Source organism: Psittacula echo (assembly GCF_963264785.1).
Source record: "Psittacula echo genome assembly, chromosome: 4".
NCBI lineage: Eukaryota > Metazoa > Chordata > Aves > Psittaciformes > Psittacidae > Psittacula > Psittacula echo.
This window is the reverse complement of record NC_137738.1, coordinates 116,626,773-116,649,702: the sequence shown is the minus strand read 5'-3', so window position 1 is coordinate 116,649,702 and position 22,930 is coordinate 116,626,773. Positions and strand designations below refer to the sequence as shown.

The 22,930-nt window shown below is 40.2% G+C and overlaps 1 protein-coding gene across 4 annotated transcripts in view; it reads left to right on the top strand.

Annotated features, from left to right (window-relative positions):
- Positions 1–22,930, top strand: part of PLCB4 (phospholipase C beta 4) — a gene marked incomplete at its 5' end in the record, with an annotated part of 89,615 nt that overhangs the window by 4,842 nt on the left and 61,843 nt on the right. For all 4 annotated transcript variants that reach the window (XM_080616260.1, XM_080616258.1, XM_080616259.1 and 1 more), the window contains 7 exons: positions 25–84; positions 777–920; positions 9,681–9,760; positions 10,297–10,350; positions 15,332–15,413; positions 16,805–16,905; positions 17,523–17,580. In XM_080616260.1, coding sequence (XP_080472386.1) covers positions 25–84; positions 777–920; positions 9,681–9,760; positions 10,297–10,350; positions 15,332–15,413; positions 16,805–16,905; positions 17,523–17,580 — 579 coding nt within the window. The remainder of the gene's footprint in view (positions 1–24; positions 85–776; positions 921–9,680; positions 9,761–10,296; positions 10,351–15,331; positions 15,414–16,804; positions 16,906–17,522; positions 17,581–22,930) is intronic.

Genomic DNA, 22,930 nt, shown 5'->3' with positions numbered 1-22,930 from the left:
TTGTACCTTATTTTCCCGTTTCAGGAAGGACAGGTATTAGAATGCTCCCTGATCAACAGTGTTCGTTTTGGAGCTGTACCAAAGGTACTCTATACTTTTCATTGAAACCAGGAATATTTAAGCTGAAGGTGAAATGCAGGATGAAGTTCATTCATTTAAAAAATACCAGCAATACAGCTTTTATTTTGCAATCACAGTCTTAAAATGTTATGCTTTAAAGTCATTGATTTGATGTGATTGCACCAAAGAGCAAAGTGGGAAGGTCAGTCATCTGGTCTTTCTCATGTAGTGCAGTGCTCAGGTGAAAGCTGAGCAGCAGACATTTAAGAGCAGATATCATGAGTTTCTAATTAATTTGTAACTGTGTATTGGGATACTTGTTTTAAGGATCTGGGAAAAAAAGGATTCATATTGCAGATTTGTTCCTATCTGTTAAGAATTTGTTGTATTTTCTTGCTTCACTGACATAAACCATTCCATGTTCCTCCACTTCCAGTCTTGGAGTGATTAATTTTTCTTTTTTGTGGTGAAAATACATGTAATTTCTAACTTAACTTTCTATTTACTTCTAAGCTCTCACAATCATATTCCTAATTGTTAGAATACATTGGTTTTCAGGTTTACAAACAGCCATTCTAAGTGAAAGCACTCATTTAAGATGACAGGCTGAAGTTTAAAGGTGCTAATATGTATGGAGATGGAAATGCATCTTTACCATAGCACATTGCATAACCAAAGCATTGCAAAAGTAACAAGTTGTTTATTCTGTTGAGCAGGATCCCAAGATACTAACTGCACTTGAGGCTGTCGGAAAATCAGAAAACGAGTTGGAAGGACGGATAGTGTGTGTTTGCAGTGGCACAGATCTGGTGAACATCAGCTTCACTTTCCTGGTAGCAGAAAACACAGAAATAGCCAAGGTATTTCACAATTAAGGAATGTATGGGAGTTAATGAATAAGAGGAGAGCTCCTCAGCAGTACTCAATTGTTTTTCCTGAGTAAATCAGCCTGCTTGGCTGACTGAAATACCTGGTTTAATGTCTGCTGTCACGCTCTACAAAAAGACAGCAAATATCCATTTGGAGCATTCTGTAACATCTGTGTGCTATGATGAAAGGAAACAGTGACTTTATCAGCCTCTGTATGCATGGTGATTTGTCAAAAGTAGACACTGAGACCATTAAATGTAGGGGACAGCATTCCCTCAGCTGTTCAATGGCTTTGTGTGGGGCTTCTACAGCAGGCTATGTGACAGTTCAGCAGTGGATCTGTAACACACAAAGATGCTGAAGGGAAGTGCAATTGCTTTCATTTTCCTGGTGGGTGGAGCTCAGCCCTCCCAGTTCTGTTCAGCGATAACCTAATTGTATCACGTAGTTCATATTCTTTGAAAAGACAAAAGCAGGAAAGAAAATTCTCTGCAGTTAAGGGGATTCCAGTGTACCCAGGTTCTTTTCTGTTTCCTGTAGACATGGAACAGTCTTAAAACAATGGTGCTTTTTCACGCGTCATCTTTCCTGAGCGCTTAAGATTGCAGTTCACAGTGCAAGTTCTGTGGCTCCACCAAGGCCTGGTACTTGATCTCTCTGCTGTAAACTGCCCTGAGAAACTTGATCCAGAGTACTGATAGTATACTACGAGCTTAGATCCAGAGAATCAAGAGAGGTTTTGCCTGTTAGACAAACTTTGAACGGTGCTCAGGAACACACACCTGCTAAATCCCTCTTTTAAAATGGAATACGTGTCTGCTGAGTGCAGCATCACTAAATCCCTTGGCAGAACTGGTTGATTTTTCATTGCTATTTCATTTCATATCTCTTTAAACACTGGCAGTGCTGAGAAAACGCTGTGATAGGAGAAATACTTATATAACTTATATGGATACACTAAATGGATTTTACTGTGTGTATTTTCATCAGGCTTGCAGGGAAGTGATGTGCAACAGTTATGTTTTGAAAACATTTAAGAAGCAAAGAAAAGGAGATGCTGGCAGTATTCACTTTTATACTTAACCTAACAGTGGCTCTAATTTATTCTGAAACCAGAAAGTTGGAGTTAAGTTTCTTAGGCACCTTAGATCTCAATAAACTGTATTAGAATAATGGGTTTATGAGGGGCATGCTGGCCACTTACATAGACTGTAATAGCTATGCAGCTACTAACTGCAGTTTATAACAGGCTTGATTTAATCCACGTTCAAAAGTAAGCCCCCCTTGTGAAATGACAGAGGCAAGACTGGAGAAAAAGGGGCAATGGTTGTAGGCTAAGCAGACAGAAATGTATAAAGGATGTACCTGTAGCAGTTCCTGCTGTTTCCCCCCCCGTTGCCATGAAGTCAAGCATTACTTGTCCCTTCCTCAGATAAGGATCAGAATTGGTTGGCACCTGATTCAGACACTTTAAACCAAGTGAGAGATCCAAATACAAAAGTCCAGAACCTTTCTGCCCAGAAGAAAAGACAAAATGTTATTCTGCTTCTGTAGATAATGATTACAATTGGAACAGAAGCAATTGTTCCTCGCTGACAGCTGGGTTATAATGGAACCGAGTAACCATGACAAAAGAAGAAAATGAATGCAAGTTCCTGCTTCACGCTATCAGTGGGAAGCAGATTCTGCCAGGTCCGATAGGACAGGGTGGCATACAGTGCGGGCATTCTCCCGGGGGTAAGCATGCTGTGGGCAGTAGTGAACCGTCCCCTCCAGGCAGAGCTCCTCACAGGATCTCTCTTGTGATCTGCATCATCTCTGCATAGCCCCTTGTTCCTCTGCCTCTTGTGGCAATGTGCTCAGCAGGGTTGGCCAAGTCACTGCTGAGCTCCAAGTGTAGCTATTCCAACAACAAGAGTGTGTTTATTATCTTTCCACTTGTCTCCGAGCTCCAACTCTGGTATTTACATTCCATCTACTTAAATTCTATTGGTGTTTTCAGCTGAGAAATTTGTTTTCATTTCCACTCTTAAAACAACCACAAAATAGGGTGTACTCTGTCTCTGATTGCAAGCAGCTGTCATGGTCCACTCCTAAAGTAATTCCACTGTGGTAGTAAAGACTGCCTGTAAAAGGAGGAATTTAAAGCCTAACGTTTGGAATTCTGATTAAATAAATTATATAAGTTACTGGAAGCTAAAATTAGAACATACACAAACACATATGAGAGGTGTGAGAGTGTATGTGTATCTTTTTTACTTCTCAGATGGACTTTCTGTGCCCCTAGTAATCTGATAATCTGCTTTCCTCAATCTAGGACATTTGAAAAGGCCAGTTGAGTATTTGGGGGGGGGTTTCCTCAGTGCAGTGCTAATGGGAGGCTGCCTATCCGAAGCTGGCCTAAGTCCAATAAAGCTGTTGTAGTTCAGCAACCCAAAATCTGGACTTCCTGTCTTTCTCATCCACTTTGGCAGTGCATTAAGGAGTTGAACTTCAAAGATTAACCTAAGTCAAGTCAGCTCTTCTTAAATTCTTTAGTATTACTGCACATCAGGGATAAATTTGTCCTGACAGTTGTTCTCTCCCAGATCCAGCTGTGCTATTGGGAAGGACCATCTCTCCAGCTGATAGTTTTTGCACTTCAGCCAGAAAGTACAGTCTGCACTGACCTGCTGGCAGAGGACTTTATGTGAACGCTCCTAATTCATTTCAAGGAAAAGCCATAGCATTAAGCTTATGTTGGCTGTTTAGGGGCAGAGCTCACACTGGTGTTGAAGATAACCTGGCTCTGGAAAGTGCTTGTGCACACGATTCCTCTGGTGGTAGGTAGGGATGGAAGCAGCCACGGGGGAGACAGGGTGGGAAGGAGAGTAGTGTAAGCTTTCACACCGGCATAGCTGGATTTGACAGAAAATAGATATTTTCTGCAAGTGTTTTACTGAGACAGTGAATCACATGTTGATGGCTAACCTGTGAGGCACTAGAATGAATGGCATGTGCTGAAATGCTTTATTACTCACAAGCTGACAAACAATATAAAGGTAAAATGCAGCTTTATTGTATGGCATAGCAGCCTTCCAGTATCTGAAGGGGGCCTAAAAGGATGCTGGGGATGGACTCTTCATCAGGGACTGTAGTGACAGGACAAGGGATAACGGGTTCAAACTGAAACAGGGGAAGTTTAGATTGGATCTAAGGAAGAAATTCTTTACTGTGAGGGCGGTGAGGCACTGGAATGGGTTGCCCAGGGAAGTTGTGAATGCTCCATCCCTGGCAGTGTTCAAGGCCGGGTTGGACAGAGCCTTGGGTGGCATGGTTTAGTGTGAGGTGTCCCTGCCCATGGCAGGGGGTTGGAACTGGATGATCTTAAGGTCCTTTCCAACCCAAACCATTCTGTGATTCTATGATTCTATGACAGCAGTTGAAAGCATGGCTCAGCTTCTCACCTGGAATAGTGTTTTTCAGTTTTAAATATGTTTCAATTTGTCTGAAATGGTTGCATGGACCACTGTGGTTTTAGTACCGTGCAGCACTCCAGGCTGATGGTTTTTGTTGCTGTTTCTGCTATATGTCTCTTTGACTTACAGAAAAAGTTGTTTCACTTGACTCTGCTTCTTTTCCATGAAACAAACTATTAAGTATTTGCCCAAATCATATTGCTAGAAGGTAGCAGAAGATTCCCATGGGAATATCCCACAGTCACATTGCAGAAAAGTTCTGTTTTCCCATAGCTTTGTTTTGTTTTGGTGTCTCAAAACAGAACTCTCCAAGAAACCTGCAGAACATACTTGAACAGAGCTCTGTAAGCCTGCTGCTGTTCTGCGTGTCCAGTTAGGCTATTGTATGGCTTATGTCTCATAGCCTATCTGATAAGCGTTTCTAAACTGTGGCTGTCTTCAATGTATGACCGCTGCTTACATATTCGGGTAGCCCTGTGCCAAGTCTGTAATACCATGTTCTCTAGAGAAATCTTCATATCCCAGCCAGCCTGCAGTTAAGTGTCTGTGATTTCAATGTACTTTTCAGCTTTTTTGTGTTCTTTCTTGGCTATGCCACTGTGGAATTACCAGTAAATTGAAAACTTGGGCCCTGGTTCTCCATAGCCAGGAGGTTGATTTCACTGTATAAGGCTCCACTGTGTTTGTCTTGGTTTGTATACAAAAGCAGCCAGAGTGAGTTTTCCAGCCGCTTCCAGAGTAGACCCCTCCAATGCCAGAAAAGTCATTCTAGGGTGGAAGGCTTTGCTGAAGGGTGATAGCAGCCTGGACACGTCAGGCAGCTCCCAGGACAGTGTATTGTGTGAGCCTCAGCTTTCCTGATGGATGCTTGAAAGTCAGCTATCTGAGTCCCTTTTATCTTTGTAATGGAATTCTCATAGCAGTGTCATGCAAGTCTGTGCTGCAACTGGTTAGGTAGGGAATAGGTTTTACACTGTCATCTCGTCTCCTTACTTTTGCTATCTTACGTTAAAGGTTCGGTAATGTTCATAGTACAAAAGACTGCTGAGACATCTGCGTTGAGAGAAGAGGGACATCTACTGGTCACAGCATCGCTGAATGAGGGCAGAGAACTCGGGAATCCTGCCGAGCCGTGTCTGACCTGGGAAGAGTTGGGAAACATGGCTCTATTCTCCCTCGGTTTTCTGAACCTTCAGGCTCTCAAGCCCTTGACTCTGGCAGCCAGTCCCAGGGCAGTGTCTCTCCAGCTTTCCTGATGCTGGAATTGAGTGCAAGTGTAGAGAGACTGCACTGAAAAAGTGAAAGTCAAATCTCAAGAGGTCTGGATAACACTGACCTCTTCTGTAAATAAGCCATGAATGACCTTGTCTCGAATTTCATGAGCTGTAGGTTACAGTGCTTTTTAGCCAGTCATAATTTTTGCCCTTTTTAACCCTCCTAAATGAAAGGTTGGTGGCTAAGAGCGAGCTGAAAGGTCAAACTTATCTCTCTGCCCTGCTCCTGCTGCCTGTGCTTCATCGGTGAACCCTGGTTAACACAAGGTCACTAAGTGCCTTGGAAGCATTTGAGTACTACAGCAAAAGCTGATAGGGTGCTTCTAAGAGCAGTTTTTCTTGCACCTTCTCTTTGAAGAGGTATTAGTGTTAGACCTTGTTAGAGACCTTGATAGAGAAAAACAATCAGTCTGCTTATTCCAACCTCCAGTGTACTTAGATTTTGGCCTCTCGTGTCAGCCTAAGTGTATTTAAAGTGTATTTGGTTTTGGTTTTGTTTCTCTGGGATTGGATAGCAGGGCCCAAATTCCTCTTTGATATGAATCTGGAATAATTCTTGATATATGGAAAGTAATTCAGGAGTTAAATTGACATTAAAGGCACGGAGCCGTAGTTTGAAAATTGGGAAGTATTTAGCACTAGAATCAGTAAGAACCAAATGTATCCTGTATTTCTATCAAAACCATTTTGTAACTCTACTTTCTGTAAGACCCAAGTAAAGTGTTTCCTATCTACCTCATTTCTGAATTTCCCCTTGTAGGATTTTCCTTCTTTGGAGAGGCAGTAATTTGGAAATGCTGAGCACAAAAGAAGAGAATTGAGGATTTTTTTCCCTGTTTACTTACATGGCTTTAAAGGATCTTTCAGCTTCATCTGTAAAATAGGAGTGCTGTCAGAGCATACAAGCAAGGCTGCTGCTATATTCTTTGTACCATGTCAGCTGAGAAAAATCTGAGCTTTTCTCTCACAAGGTCATCAGACAAGTGTACAGTCTGGGAATGGTTTGCTCTCAGGAAAGCAATATGTTGTCAACTTGACATTTGTCAGAGTACTCAGGTTTTGGACATTTGGTGAATATATGTGCACTGGGACACAGTGTCTTAAAAGAGATCATAAAGATAGTTGTTATTTGGAGACTACTCTGGCAGAAGAACAGAATTTGAATGTGTTGCACTGAGCCTGTGTATTAACCTATGGATAGGGAAGGTTTTTCATTGTACATCATTTTGCCTCTGTATAGTATGTTCACAATCCAGAAGGATTTACTTTTTTTACCTCAGCTCTTATTCCTAGTTAATTTAGGGCCACCTGGTAACTGTGGGGACTATCTGATGGAACACTCCAGAAGCTACTGTAGCCCCAAACTGAAGGTCATGCAGCCAGATGGTACATTGTAGTGCAGCAGTTTGGTGTGGAACAGATAGACAAATGTATCTCTCCAAGTGCCATGTCTTGCCCAGGGGACATCATGCCAATGTGAAGATGATTCATAAAAGGACAGAGATGTGATGCTTTTGAGGCTCGTCAGTGTTTGGCTGTAGTTCTCTGCTGTTTCAGTGCAAAAGAATGCAATTCCTGATTTGGCATCTCTATCAGGAAAGGGCATTATCGTTGAAAAAAAGATTAGGGAGCCCTCTAGAGTGGGAATCATCAGGAAAACTCTTGCAAAGAAATTACTTGGCAAGTGGCTGGTGCATTGATTTCTGTCTGTACTTGGTTGGTTGGGGTTTGGGGGTTTTTTTAGCAGTGTTCCTTTTTGACAGCTGTTCTTGCTGTACAGAAGTAAGTTCAGCACCGAGTGCAAGGTAACCTTATTTGTAAATGTTAGATTTCATTATATCTGGTGTAGTTGTAATCTGTTGCCTTCAAATCAGAATGGATCTGTGTGTGTTTATTTCCTTATTGAAACAGTGACATTGCCAGTACTGCTCCAAAGGTGTTTCTTAGAAGGAAAAGAAATGGGGGTTTTGAAAGACTGAAGGTTATTGATGACATTCATTTAGCATAATCTGATTTTGCCAGGGTTTTTTGTTTGCAGTGCATATCCCATTTTAATGCATGGGTCAGCAATTGAAAGGTTGAGGAGCTTTTAAGAGTCTACAAACTAATCCAGATCATGCCAGGATGAATTTTTATATATTCTGTATGTGTTAATGCAGCAGTATGTTACATTTTACTGTTTAAAAAGCAAAACCAAAACCACAAATAAACCACAAAAACCCCAAGTGTGGGTAGCTGAACTTTGACAGTTCTAGGAGGTTAAAATGTGTGTGAGATTTGTTCAGGCATTTATCCTGAAATTATCCCTGTATCATCTTAGGTGAGGGAACATTTGTGGGAAAAGATAAGTGTTCCCTATGTCTGTCAATGGCTTCCAGCTATGTCGGTTCCAATAAATATTACCTCTCCCCGTGAACCATGCTTCCTTTATATTCCTAGGCACATCCATACCATGACTGCTAAGTCGTTTTCTCTTTTCCCAACTGCATGAATGAATGGGAAGGCAGACTGTTACTGTTGGGTTCTTTTCAAGCTCAATAGCACACCTAAGAAAACCTCAAATGATAGCTTTCCTCAAGAGTCAGACTTCTATTTTCAAATGATTCTCAGATACTCACTTACTCTATTTGTATGCGTATTTTATGCAGTACTCCTTTAAAAGGTTATTTGAAAAGGGATATTTAATTATTCATAAGTGTCTTAATAAAAGGCTGCTTTTCCTAAAGCAAACCAGATTTATAAGGTACATTTGTAAGGGAATCTGATTAGCAGTTTCTTGTTTAAAAAGAAGTTTGTGCTTCTAATGCACCATATAAGTCCAAGAGTCTGCTTAAGTGTGTTTATCTCCCGAATTTACACCTTAGACCTTGCTTTAGCTCATAGGGATTTACAGCCTGCAGTTTACAATGTGCCATTTCCCAAAGATGTTAGTATTCCTTCTATATAAATGATGATTTTTTCCATCTGTTTTGCAGATGTACAGCACTCATTCATGAAAAGAAAGATACACTCATCTGCATCTATTTATAAGTGCCAAATTCTGGATCCTGCCCAAGTCAGTTCAAGCTGCATGCATAGAATTTGGCCGGAAGCAAGAAGCTTCTTTATTCATAAGGTTAATGTTAAGCAGTGGACCAAATCCCATCTCAGTTCCACCAGTGTAAATTATCTGTTGAATAATCCTAGAATCACAATAGCATAATTGAGATCACACTTGGCTTGTAGTGCTGTCATTATTTTTCTCCTCTTACAGCTTTATCCTGCCAGGGTTCTCACTGAGTGTTCATATTAAGGCCTAATCCTTAAGCTTCTTCTATACACTACTGCAAAGTCTAGGTCAAGCTATAGTAGAAAAATAGATCCATAAAAAGGAATTAAGATAAGTAAGTGGTGTAATGCTGCTGTTGGCTGAGTCATCCCAATGGTTACTGGAATGTTTTGCTTTGTAAGGATGAAAACAAGAAAGCAGACAGGGCTTGAATATGTAACAGGGTGTTAGATGAGGTCAGCACCCCAGAACAATTGTTGTGTCTCCTTGTGGTTTGCTCTGGCTTATTGGTATTTTGTTTCATTCCTTTTCTAAAGTGGACCAGTTAAACATGTCATCACATATTGTATAATGTTGCTTAGGAATAGCTAACATTGCCAGCCACAACTGAAAGGCAGGCATATGTTTATACAGGCTGTAAGTAGAAGGCTTAATAAATCAATCAGTGGACCGCTCACCTCTGCTGACAATAAACTGGTTTAATAGCAGCACTGATGCTACATGTAGCACTTGAGAGAATGAAAAGCACAATCGTTTTGTTTAGTGAAGGATGAAATAGTAATGGGTAAAATGTGGCTGGACTTTTCCATGGTGTTATAGGCTGTGAAGTGGGCAGTTTTTTCCTCCACTCAGGTTATTAACATTATCCATAGCTGCAAGGAAGAAGAGCCTTCTCCCCAGGTAAACTTAACTCCTTTTCCCCTCTTCAGTTTTCTTAATTTAGTGTTTCTGCATTTTTGTGTTTTTCAGCAATGGGTAGAAGGGCTTGGATCCATCATACATAACTTTAGAGCTAACAATGTCAGCCCAATGACATGTCTGAAGAAACAGTAAGTTACTTTCTTTCTCCTTTATTTTTCTGTCCTTATATTCTCCTTTTTCAAACTTAAACAAAAAATTACATTGTTTTTCACAGGTCAACATTTGCAATCACAAAACAATGTAGTAAAGAAAATGATGTTAAATTAGTTTATCTTTCATTGTGGCCAGAAGAGATCTCAAGTCTATGTCTGGCACCTGTCCGTGAGAAGATATAAGATAATTTATGTCAGTTCATTTGATTTATGGATATTATATGCTTTAATTATAATCTGGTTTGTTCTTTCATTGATGCATATGCAAAGAAAACCGCATGAGTCGCTTGTCTTCTCATTTGTGCTGATTGACATACTGATTCTTTCAGGCTGCTTTTTGCTTTTGCAGAGCTGCCTCGGGCACTAAAGGGTTACAGAAGAAGGTTTTTTATTACAGAACAATTACTTGTTAGTACTTATTTCCCAGACATGGCAATAATCTGAAGCTAGATACTAGTACCTAGAGCCCAACTTTAATAAATACCTGAGAAACATTTCATTCTTTGTTTCAGCTGGATGAAGCTGGCCTTTCTAACAAACACAAATGGGAAAATTCCAGTTCGGAGGTAAGCACGATTGGGAGTTCCAGGTTTTATCAGGTACTGGTTGTATAATCTTAATAAAATTCTGTGGCTTTATAATGAAATGCAATATTAATTCTGTTACTAGTACATATGTAAAAATAAGTACAGAACTAAACATACTTAGCTGAGCTCTGTACCTCCCTGGTAAACTAGGTCGGATTTCTTATCAGCCTGGTCATTTCTTAGTCCATTGTAATGAAGATATGAGTGCTTGTAATTGTTTTCAAAGTCACTTAGAGCATCAGTCTTCTCAGCTTAGAACTCTCCAAACTCCAGGATGGGTTACTTAGCAAAAGAACCATAAAAGCTTGCAGGCCAGTTAAAGAGAGGACAAAAAGGTACATTTTAAAATGTAGCTCCTTGTGAAGGAGGCAGATACAGCTCTGCCAAAAGTACTTCTGCTTTTACAGGAACCCCCAGGTTAATGTTTGGTTTTCTCCCCATGTTAAATGAATTGTTGGGTTAGTCGTTGTCAGTACCAGGAAAGCTAGAACAGTGAATTTCTTACAAGTTACTGATTTTCAGTTCTCTCTGGCTAGGCAGTAATTTTACCTCCTCCTGCTCTAGAAATTATTTCTTGCTGATACACTGAGCTTCTTTCCTCTTCAGGCACTATGTGAAAACCACACTTTTGGGACATGCTGCTTTTCATAAATTAACTCACAGAAGGGAGCAAGGAGACGACTTTGTAAGATAAGCCTCAGAACATGGGGGTTTTTCCCATGAGAGAGGATTTTGCACCTGTAGAATCTGCAGAAAGACAAAGGGACAGCCATGCTGCCTTCCAGGACGCTTCAGTTTCGTGACTGAAGTGAAACCATGACAGTGTTAAGGCTGCTTCAGTGTATTAATCTTTCAGCTTTCACATAGCCAAGCCCCTGCTTATTTCTCAATCTAATCTGCCATGAGACGTCTTCTGTGCGGAAGTCCCGTGAGGAATGTCAGCTGAAGGGTAACGATGAGGGAACAATACTACACAGGCAAATTCATTTTCAAGACTTTAGAGCTTTAGGCCCATGTTTGAACATAGAGTTTTTTTCCTCAGTGTGAATTTATAGTGCACTAACTCATCTGAAACTGTTACTGCATTGAAATATTTTATCTCACGTTTAGCAAGCCATAAATTCTCTCTGTCGTAGTACAGCACTCTGGCTTGTGTATGCAGACAAGCCTGAAGGCAGTCCAGTCCACTGCTCCCAATGTATTAGATCTTTAAACTCAGGTTTCCAGCTTAATTTACTGCAAAAGTAGTTTGCTTATGAATTTGTAAGGGCTCTACAATTCCATGCTGTGCAAAGGGCAGCTGAATCTTCTTTACATCTGGATGATCCAGGGAATGCGCTATGTTGGTGTGGGTGAAATGTGGCTACTCTTGGGAGCTCATCTGGGAAGCAGGTGAATCAGAGTTCTGATGGAGGATGTGCAGATCATGAGATTGGCCTGATCCGGCAACAGCTAGTTACCATGAAATGGAACACGGGTACCCAGGGGTCTCAGCACTGGGCAGCTTGGGATGTGGGAGACTTCATTACTTCCCTCCTCCTCACACGAATACTTAGTGCAGAGAAAGAGTGGGGGAGATAAAAGAGGGAACAGAGGGAGTTAGATGCATAAGGGGATGGATATGTGTGAGGAAGGCAAGCCAGGAAGCACTAGGAAGTGTGAGCAGAAGGGCTTTCAAGGGGCACCAAATTTCACACTGTTTACCCAAGCTCTCTCTCGGTAACTGTCCACTGGTTTAAACCACTGATGGTACATTTCAACTGATCTCCAGATTGCTATGGGCAGCCCTTCCATATCACTGCTTTTAAATACAGTGTTATCTAGTCAGTCCTGCTTTGTCAAACCTCCATCTCCTCTGGCTGCTTAGGGACTTCTGTAGCAATTGCAGCTCTGGGATTGCAGAGTTATTCTCTCAGAAACAGAATGGCCAGCAGATCTGTTAAGCTGCAGGAATGTGTATCACAAGATCACCTGTACTGTTTTTACACAGAAGTGTAGTAAAACGCTGAGGGGAGAAAAAGATCTTGCCTCGGAAATCAAAGCTCCTTGCATTTCTTTTCAGGTTTAAGACAGTTATTTTGCAGCCATAGGGAATGATGAGCATTGAGAAGGTGAAGATCCTTAGGTTGTCAGTGGTAAATGGCATCAATATTCCAGACTCTTTGTTAGTACAGCTGGGGGTTGCAGAGTCATAAAGATTCTTCTCAGCTACTTTTGGTTTTTAATGTACTCTTGGGCACTATCTATTACTATCAACCTACTCTGTTTGGAAAGGAAGAAATTGTGGCAGTTAGTAGTGCAAAAGCCTTATGAGAGCACCAGTTTTGTCTTCTGGGGTTTAATAAATTTTAGCAGAGTCTAGAACTACATCTACAGATCTTATCAGGACAGGGCATTCAGTAAGATATTGTGTATTTTCAGATGTTAACACTACTGTAAATGATAACTTAGAAGGCCAGTGTTTGTTAAAGAGAATTCTACTTTGTTTCTACAGCTTTCTGTTGGCAGAAAATGGATTTTCTACGTATCCAAGGGGCACCTGTTCAGCTGAAGCCTGTTTAGAAATTCTGCTCAATCCATGCTTATCCCTTTATAACTACATTTAAAAGGATTTAAGCTAATTTAGCATCCATGAAAATATATATAAGAAAAGAAAAAGCTAAACTCTGATAAATGAGGCTTGAATCTGTTTTACAGTTTTTCAGTAAAGTTAATTTGAAATGACACTTGTTTTAGTAAATATGTTTTGTATTGATTACTCCAGGCTGCCAGGAAGGAATCTGTGTCAGTACTTGGACATTGGTTGGAAATGATAGTCTTAGGTAATTTCTTGTACAGAGTAGGCAGTGGTACTTTCAGTTCTAGCTAAACTGCTAAAATCAGTGCAACGATGATAAAAGATGAATTTGAACAAGTTATGTGATGGCGTGATTTTTGAAGTAATGGTTCAGTGTGAAGGTCTGAAGTAGCCAAGTCATTGAACCCATCAACAAGCATGGCAGGTTCATACCCCTCAGTCCCTGATGTGGGAAGTGTTTTAAATATTTCTAAGGAAGTATATTGACATATTGCCATAAAAAGCCCCAAACCTCTGTAGAACATGAGTGAACACCTGCAGGTATCTGTCAACCAGTAACTTGCCTGCATCTGAAGTAGCCTAATTTTCTTCCAAGGCACACAACAAGGTGAATATAAATCTGCTAGGATGAAGTCTCTTCTGATAGAGGGAAAATGAGTTTTATTTACAATATCCTTAGCAAAATGAAAGTGTCATGCTGTATTTTTGCAATCTTTTTTGATTCATGCAATCTTCTCTATGCTGCTGCTCTCATTACAAGTTACTGCTGTGTTTGCTGTCATCTTTGGTGAAATAAAAACCAGTTTGGCATCAAAAATAGGTTCCTTGCAGCCATGGAGTCTTGGCTCACAGTTTCTGACAAATTGCTTCCACCAACATTACACATTTTACATGACGTTTATTATTGGGGTACAACTCATTAGAACAAGCATAATTTTTTACAGGGCTGGAGATTGGTTGTAAGTTGTAGAGAAACATTAGTGTGTGTTTAGAAGGAGTAGAAAAAGAGATGGCTGACATTTCTATAAGAAACTAGTGCCTGAAGTGAAACGCAGTCTGTATTTGAATGAAAACATCTTGGTTCTTATCAGCTTCGGAAAATCAAATAACTTGTTTAGGTGACTAAATAGGGATATTGAAGTCAAATTGTTGTAAGAAAAAAAAGGAAAAAAGGCAGGATTTTTTTAAACATTATTTTATCATTTAATCTTTCACTTCCTGATCTGAATTTTGTTAGTATGAAAATATTTACATAGGCGGTTTAGAGTGTTTTGGAGAATAAACCAACTGTGACTTGCTGTGGCAACAAATAACAGCAACAGTTTGTTTCTCATCTTTCACCACGTGAGATTAGTTATTATGTGTAAGATTATCATTAAGTGAGACAAACATTTGCTGGAAGCTTTTGTTAAAGAGCAACATATTCTAATCAGACATCTATAGAGTCCCAATGTACAGATTTTGTTGGCATTAGAAATAAATGGTGGATAGAGACTTCGATTTTTCTCTCCAGATTGGGACAATGTTCATGGAACACGTCATTCTGGCTTAGAACCTGATCAAAAGAAAGAGCTGTCAAGTTTGGATCTGCTTTTCCACATTTAGAGGTTATTCAAACTCTGCTCAAATGGAAACAGAAGTAGCCCAAACACTTTCACATTAGTCAAACCAAGTAGCTAAGCTTTAGTTGAATTTATTAAATTTCAAGTGAGAGCAGTTTGTTAGCCACATGCGTGGTGAAATCACCCCTGTTTTGCAGAAGGAAGAGGGGATATGCATGATGGCTGTCAGGTGAGGAAGCGTTCCAAGGGGGCAATGAGCCCTGCAGTGAGTGAGGGAGCAGGGAATGAGGCTTGGCATGCAGCTCGGGGCTCTTGCCAGCAGTGACTGCTTGAAAAGGGAAGAGGGAGGAAGCTGCCGCTGGAATGGTTAATGGCTACCTTATGGGTGACCTGGGAGGCATAGGTTAATGCTTGGGAAGGAGGTCACCACAACCAGGAATGGATGGAGACGTGAGTCTCCTCACTTACAGAATCTGCTACTTTTTAGAGCACAATCATTTATCTCTGCATAGACAGCAGAAGAATGCTTTGCATGGCTCTGTATCCAAGTGTGTTGGGGGAAAAAATAACCTCTTTTGTTCCTTTTGCAGTTCATTATTTTGATACATTTTCTAATGGATAGCTTGCGGGCATCCATTCACAGGGCTGCTCTGTGGAGCTTAGAGCACTTTTTCAACAGCACTATTACTTGGAAGATGCTTACATCCGTCAGCTGAAGCCAGAGGAAAATGTTGGCAGTGAAAGCAAGAGAGTACAGATTGCTTCAAAGTGACTAATGTTTCTCTCCTTTCTTTTTTTTCTCCATTCTTTTTTGTTTCAGCATTACCAGAACCTTTGCATCAGGTAAAACAGAAAAAGTGATCTTCCAGGCACTTAAGGAATTAGGTCTTCCCAGTGGAAAGGTATTTAGTGCTTTTGAATAACTTTTTGCTATACTGCTAAGTTGATGAATCATTCACATCTATAGCTGTGATCTAAGTCCTTTGCTTCGTATAAAAACATGCCTGTTGTTCATGAGTAACTTCCTAATTACTGTAGGTTGTTTACTAAAGCTGAACTGTAATTAAATCTGTGCGATAGAGTGGTTCCTAAATCTCTCAGATGAGGCTTTCCTGGTTTTCTGTAATAGGCTACTTTTCAGTCATTTCTTAATGTTCCTTGGCTTCAGCATCCTGAAGTTTGTACATTAAAATGTACATTATTTTGGACCTTTTGGGGTTTTTTAAGCTTCAGAAGAAAAAGACAGTTTTTAGTTCTGTGTTACGTAGAATTAATGTTACTGTAAGGTCAGAAGATGCCAAGTGCAAGGTCCTACACCTGGGTCGGAGCAATCCCAGGCACAGCTACAGGTTGGGCAGAGAAGAGATTCAGAGCAGCCCTGCAGAGAAGGACTTGGGGGTGTTGGGCAATGAGAAAATGAACATGAGCCGGCTTCAGTGTGCGCTCACAGCCCAGAAAGCAACCGTATCCTGGGCTGCATCAAGAGGAGCGTGACCAGCAGGTCGAAGGAGGTGATCCTGCCCCTCTGCTCTGCTCTCGTGAGACCTCACTTGGAGTATTGTGTGCAGTTCTGGTGTCCTCAACATAAAAAGGACATGGAACTGTTGGAACAAGTCCAGAGGAGGCCACGAGGATGATCAGGGGACTGGAGCACCTCCTGTATGGAGACAGGCTGAGAAAGTTGGGGCTGTTCAGCCTGGAGAAGAGAAGGCTGCGTGGAGACCTCAGAGCAGCCTTCCAGTATCTGAAGGGGGGCCTACAAGGGTGCTGGGGAGGGACTCTTCATCAGGGACTGTAGTGACAGGACAAGGGGTAACGGGTTCAAACTTAAACAGGGGAAGTTTGGATTGGATCTAAGGAAGAAATTCTTTACTGAGAGGGTGGTGAGGCACTGGAATGGGTTGCCCAGGGAGGTTGTGAATGCTCCATCCCTGGCGGTGTTCAAGGCCAGGTTGGATGAGGCCTTGGGTGGCATGGTTTAGTGTGGGGTGTCCCCGCCCATGGCAGGGGGGTTGGAACAAGATGATCTTAAGGTCCTTTCCAACCCTAACTATTCTATGATTCTAAGATAAGCACAAACAGATCTATGAGAAAGATGAATTAAGAACTGTTTTCAGAAAATAGAAAAGAAACTAGTTAATCTTTAACTAGTTAAACTAGTAGCACTTTACCTACTAGTATAGTAGGTAAAGAGCTAAACCAGCTTTTGATTGCTTTTTCTTGATACGCTCTTGGCAAAAGGCCGTACAAGCTCTCCTTTGCTGGGTAAATGTACCTTTGCATTTTGTTGCAGAACGATGAAATTGAGCCTGCAGCATTTACTTACGAGAAATTTTATGAGCTCACCCAAAAGATATGTCCCCGCACTGACATAGAGGACCTCTTCAAGAAGATGTAAGTTCACATTTAATATAATCTTGCTTTAAACTTATTTTGCTGCATTTTTAGTCTGTAACTAATAGTGACAGAAACTGTGAGGATTGTCTAACCTTGAATCCTAGTAGCATCAGCAATACTTTAAGACAAACTCGAGTCTATGTTTTTCTCCTTCCTTCCCTCTCAGATTGTTAATGTAAAAGTTCACTCTGTATTTTAGAGCAACTTTTACATGAGTTAGAGGAAGCACCTGGAACTTCTTTATTTTTTTGCATTGGCTTTACTAACTACTGTAGTTTTAACTTGCTCCTTTAGATGATTAACACAGTATGTGAACTAATGAAATTAAATAAGAAATGTGAAGTGTAAGGAGTTTCTTCACTCAGCTTGTTCTCAGCTTGAGGACTTACATGTTGTTTTATGAAGTAATATTTGTTAAGTTGTAGGGAGTATGGGAGATAAACTGTGCCAAGCATAGACCGTGTGTTTTCTGTGACTGTTCATTTTGAGATTGTAGAGCTACTTCAGGTAGAAAAGTAGGTGGTTTTAAAAGTATCAACAATGTCAACATGTAAATCATACCTACTGTAGCATCGTATATGAAAACTTACATTCTCTAATAAATTTCTTTTCAGCAATGGAGACAAAACTGATTATTTAACGGTAGACCAATTAGTGAGCTTTCTAAATGAAGTAAGCTTTTTCATACATTAACTACCATACAAGTCTGTCTGCAGTGGCTTGCTTCTTCCAACCTTTCCATTGCATGAATCATGCCATTATTTGCCGTGCTTTTGATCCGCTGATCTTTCCATTATGGTAACATCCAGGTGCAAAAATCAGCTTCAACCTTGTATGTTGCGCTTTCTACATGTTGGCTTTGCAGAGTGCTTCTGTTGATTACTTGCTGTTGTGTTGTGTTGTATGTTGTGTATGTTGTATATGTTTTAAAAGTTGCATTCAATGCATTCAACTAAAATATACCCAGTATTTATTATAAGCAATTACTTTACCTGTAGGCCACAGCTAAATAAAATATATTTCCTAGTCCTTCTGAATAACAGAAAAAATGAAATAGGGTTTTATAAACAGTGGTTTGATTCTTCTCGACAGTATTATTCCAATCTATTACAAATCTAAGAGTTAAGAGGATATTTTAAGAGCTTGTATATGATTTTTAGCATCCTGTATGTGCGGAATAAGAGGAAATATTTTTATTGCTGTATTTCCAGAATGCAGTTGTTGGCAAGACTATTTAATATTTCTTAATAACATCATGAGTGTGCAGAGTAGTTCAATAGACAGTGTGGGGTTGGGGTTTTTTTTCTACCCTTAAAGCACAGTAAGTTATAGAAGACTCATTCAGAGTTGCAACAATAAATGCACTATGTAGATCTAACAAGAACATTCACATGGGAAACAGGCATATTTGGCTTGGTTTTGTACCGGTTGATTCTTGTCTTCTGGACTATGGATAGCTGCTTTACCTCTTCATGATTTTTTAGGATGCATTACCAAAAAATCTCTCCATCTGAAATTATTTTACTAGTTATAAATCTATTTTATGTATTTTATATGAATTCATAAAATTACATATATATGTTTATTTAAATATCTGTTGCTGCTATATGAAGATCAAGCAGTAAGTTCCCTATATGTCAAACTTACAATATGATTTTCTTTTTCAGTAGGGAATGCATGCCTTACTCTTCACTAGAACTGAATTACATATAGAAAGAGTATTCAAAAAGAAAAGACAGTAAGAAGATGAACAGCTTCAGGACTATTGGTTACATACTTGGGGCCTTATTTCATATCCTAATAGTTCTCTCTATAAGCAAATTGGAGCACATGCTTAATCTTACTACTGCGAGATATTCTTTTATCACAGCGGCTCGATGTTTGCAGGACAGGGGTCGTAGCTAAGGCATGTCATTTTGCTTCTGCATTGAAGAGAGAGAGGGTAACATTTTGATCTAAATTAACTATTTAACTATTAAGATAGGCTGAGAAAACTGGGGCTGTTCAGCCTGGAGAAGAGAAGGCTGGGTGGAGACCTCAGAGCAGCTTCCAGTATCTGAAGGGGGCCTACAAGGATGCTGGAGAAGGACTCTTCATTAGGGACTGTAGTGACAGGACAAGGGGTAACGGGTTCAAACTGAAACAGGGGAAGTTTAGATTGGATATAAGGAAGAAATTCTTTACTGAGAGGGTGATGAGGCACTGGAATGGGTTGCTCAAGGAAGTTGTGAATGCTCCATCCCTGGTGGTGTTCAAGGCCAGGTTGGGCAGAGCCTTGGGTGGCATGGTTTAGTGTGAGGTGTCTCTGCCCATGGCAGGGGGGTTGGAACTAGATGATCTTAAGGTCCTTTCCAACCCTAACTATTCTATGATTCTATGACTCTATTAAATTAACTATTCCCTTAAAGTAACTTAACCCCCAATTCACTTGCAGTGATAGATACACTTCATTGCTTGAAGGACACAACCCTGTCCCAACACTGAACCATACCACCTTCTAACTATTTTTTTAGTGGTAGTCCACATTTTTTAGTAAACTCCTATTTTATCATTATTTTTAAATTGATCTCTGTTGTTATGTTAAAGTATGCTTCTTTGAAAGCCAAACTGCTTCAGAAGAGCTGCCAGCACTTGTAAGAGCTTCCTGGCTACCTCCAGTAACTGGTTAAAAAATTAAAACTTCATCGTGCTTTCAGGTTTGTATTGGTTGAGCAGTTCTTTTTACAGAACTAGAAGTCTTATTTCATGGGCAATATTTGAGAAAGCTGCACCTTGTTGGCTACACTGTTATCAATACCACACATCTTGCAATTAGAAATGTTATAGTTGAACCTTTAGTTGGTGACCAGAGCTGGGAAAAATTAGTGAAGTGGCTTTACAGGGTAGGATGTTCGTTCTGATGACCGAAACTAATGCCTTTGGCTCTGTGCTGGAAGTCTTTTGGTCTCCAAATAGAGTTTAAAGTTTTGGTCATGTTTTGAAAGGCACTAAATGACCCAGAATCTCCCTTCTGAAGTGATCATTTCTGTCCCCTTGACAGCTGGCCAACACTGCAATTAGCAGTGGTGTTTAATGCTGGAAAATATAAAAAGATGATTATCATTATATAGGAGAGGGGAGTTACTTGGCAGAGTCTTTAACCTAAATAAACTTGAATTCAGTAACCTCTGAGGCATGCTGCAGAAGCTCTAAGTGTTACGGGTTTCTAAGGGAGCATAAGGATACGTTACTGGGTTTGAGTGGAGGGTGAGCAGCTTTCCTGGAGGTTTTCCAAACTGCTGTCTCTATCTGACTTTTAAATGCTGCTGCCTGACAGCTGATTTAATGGTGTATCAGTATTAAAACTTTTGGGCAGTTTTTCAAAATTGAATTATCGTCAAGCACAAGATATTTTGTCTGGGTCATGGTTTTTTAAAGTCAAATTTTGAAAACAGAAAATGAGGCAGAAAAAGAACTGAAATCACTGCTATTGAGTTTGTTCCTGCAAACTGTCAAATGGAATTTCGATAGACTGACCAGGACTCATCCTTTCTGCTAGGAAGAAGGTATGAAGGGATCCCTTTCTATCCAACTCTTTCCCACTTTCTTGCTCTTCCTTCCTCTTTCTCACTCGCTTCCTCTTTCTATCTCCCTCTGTTACTCATATCCACAAAAGGACACCTTTCTTACCACTGCTTAGGATGAATTCAAGGGGCACAGTTGTTTCCAGCATGTAAACAACTACTGTGTATCTCACTTTGTATCTGCTCAAAGAGGAGTCTGGAGGCCAATTTGGAGAGGCTAAATGGTTTTTTCTCTCTTTGCAGAACCATGCAGGCATTCCTTCTCCCCATGCTTTTAGATGGTTCACCCTCATATAGTTAAGAATGTCTACTGTACAGATGCCCTGGTTAATATGGTAAATAGCAGCTTTCTAATACCTGAAGGAGCCTACCAGGATGCTGGAGAGGATCTCTTCATCAGGGACAGGGGTTCATAGGACAAGGGGTGATGGGTTTAAACTTGGAACAGCGGAAGTTCAGGTTAGATATAAGGAAGAAGTTCTTTACTGTGAGGGTGGGGAGGCAGTGGAACAGGCTGCCCAAAGAAGTGGTAGATGCCCCATCCCTGGCAGTGTTCAAGGCCAGGCAGGTTGGACAGAGCCTTGGGCGGCATGGTCTAGTGTGAGGTGTCCCTGCCTATGGCAGGGGGGTTGGAACTGGCTTATCTTAAGACCTTTTCCAACCCGAACAATTCTATGATTCTATGAAATGCAAACTGTTGGACACACATGATTAGTCCCGGGGTATGTTGTCTTTCTAGATGAAACTTTATGTTTTTAGTTTTGGTCAGCTTTTGTGTTGCAACTTTCCTGTGCCAACAAGCTCAGTAGTGTAGAACATTTCCCCAAGACACACTAGTAGGCATTCTTCCTTTTTTTGAACTTCATCAGTTATCAATTTTGCTTTATTTTTTAAACTAAATAAATGGCAAGACCTGCTTTTGTTCAAATGGAAAACTGATCATGAGCAATGATTGTTGCTACAAGAAGAATATTTTGCTCTTGGCTCCTTTGATAACTCGGGGGCTCTTAAGAGGAGAATTTTTGCTTTATCCCATTTATTTTCTTCTGTTTGCTTATGACTAACTGTAGAAGAAAGTGAGTGGGGAAGAGTACTTTTCTTAAGAACCTTCCCTACTATTTCTTACAGTTTTTTGAAGTGGTGTATTGTCACTAATGGTATAAAGCTTGTCTTTTGTCACAATAGACTGTACTGTTGCATGCCAGTGTTGTGTCGCTGTTGTGTGCTGCTTAGCAAGTGATGTCCTGCATTCATCTGCTATCATATTTCATCTGAGTTTTACTTAGATATCTAGACAGATGATCTGTAGTGAATGAAACTGCTGTATTTTAGATGCTGTACACTGTCAGTAGCATTACTCGAAAGATCCCTCCTTAAATGCATGAATAAATTGGCATTGGTTGTAATTTCTTGGAATTAATCAGGCACCAGTGTATTGATTGTAAGAAAAGAGATCAAGTGCTAATTTTTGATTGGGTATTGCTTTTTTTTATGGAAAAAATGTCCAAAAGATTACACATGAGGAATTACAGCAAATGCTGATAGTGCTGTGCCAAGCCATACCGACACCATCCTGTCCACTCCAAATTACTGATCACCAATATGGGGTTGGCTTGTTACATTTCTGAATTCTGCTTAAACTAAAGCTTGAAAACTGTGCACCTACTGGGGGAAAAGAGTGTTTTCACAGTCATATTTATTTCTGTTATTTTATTGCATCTGCTTTTCCACGCCACTCCTCTGTTCAATTCCATTTTTAGTTTTCTTTTAACGGAGAATCAGGCACACAGTGTGCAGCTCTAACCCAGCATGGAGAAAACCAAAAGTTACACAGCACACTGTCAGTGAAAGCTTAAAACCTCTGAGGTTTAGTAGTGTATTAGAAATCCCTGCTAAACTGTATCTAAATATTACATATGTTATGAAATCCTAATATTGAAACTGCTAATGAATTGAAGAGGTGATCCTTTGAAGCTCTTTTAAGCGGTACATACTAAGTTTAGGAACCTACGCTGGGTTTTGAGTAGTTAATAACACAGTGTGTTTCCAGATTCACAAACAGTCATCTGTAGTTGCATATTTCTAAACTCAGGTTTCCAATTCTGTATTTACAGGATAGCTTTAATTTACTTCTGATTTCTACTTTAGCTGTAGATGCTGCTGTAGACAAGCATTCTTGCCAAGGTGATTACAGTGCCATCAGTCAAGTCTGTCAGTTCACATGGCCTTACACAACAGATTAGGAAGAGGGAGAATTGGCAAAGAGGAGTCATTTAGCCGTTTATTTTCAACATCTCATTGGCACGTATACCACGTGCAGTCACTATTTGCATGAACAAGCAAGAGTAAGACCAGTATATGATTGCACTGGATTGTTCTTTGGAAATATATTTATCCTTAAACTTCTTAGGTTTCCTATGAAAGCTAAGGTTCATTTTCTGTCTAAAGCCGAAGCTACT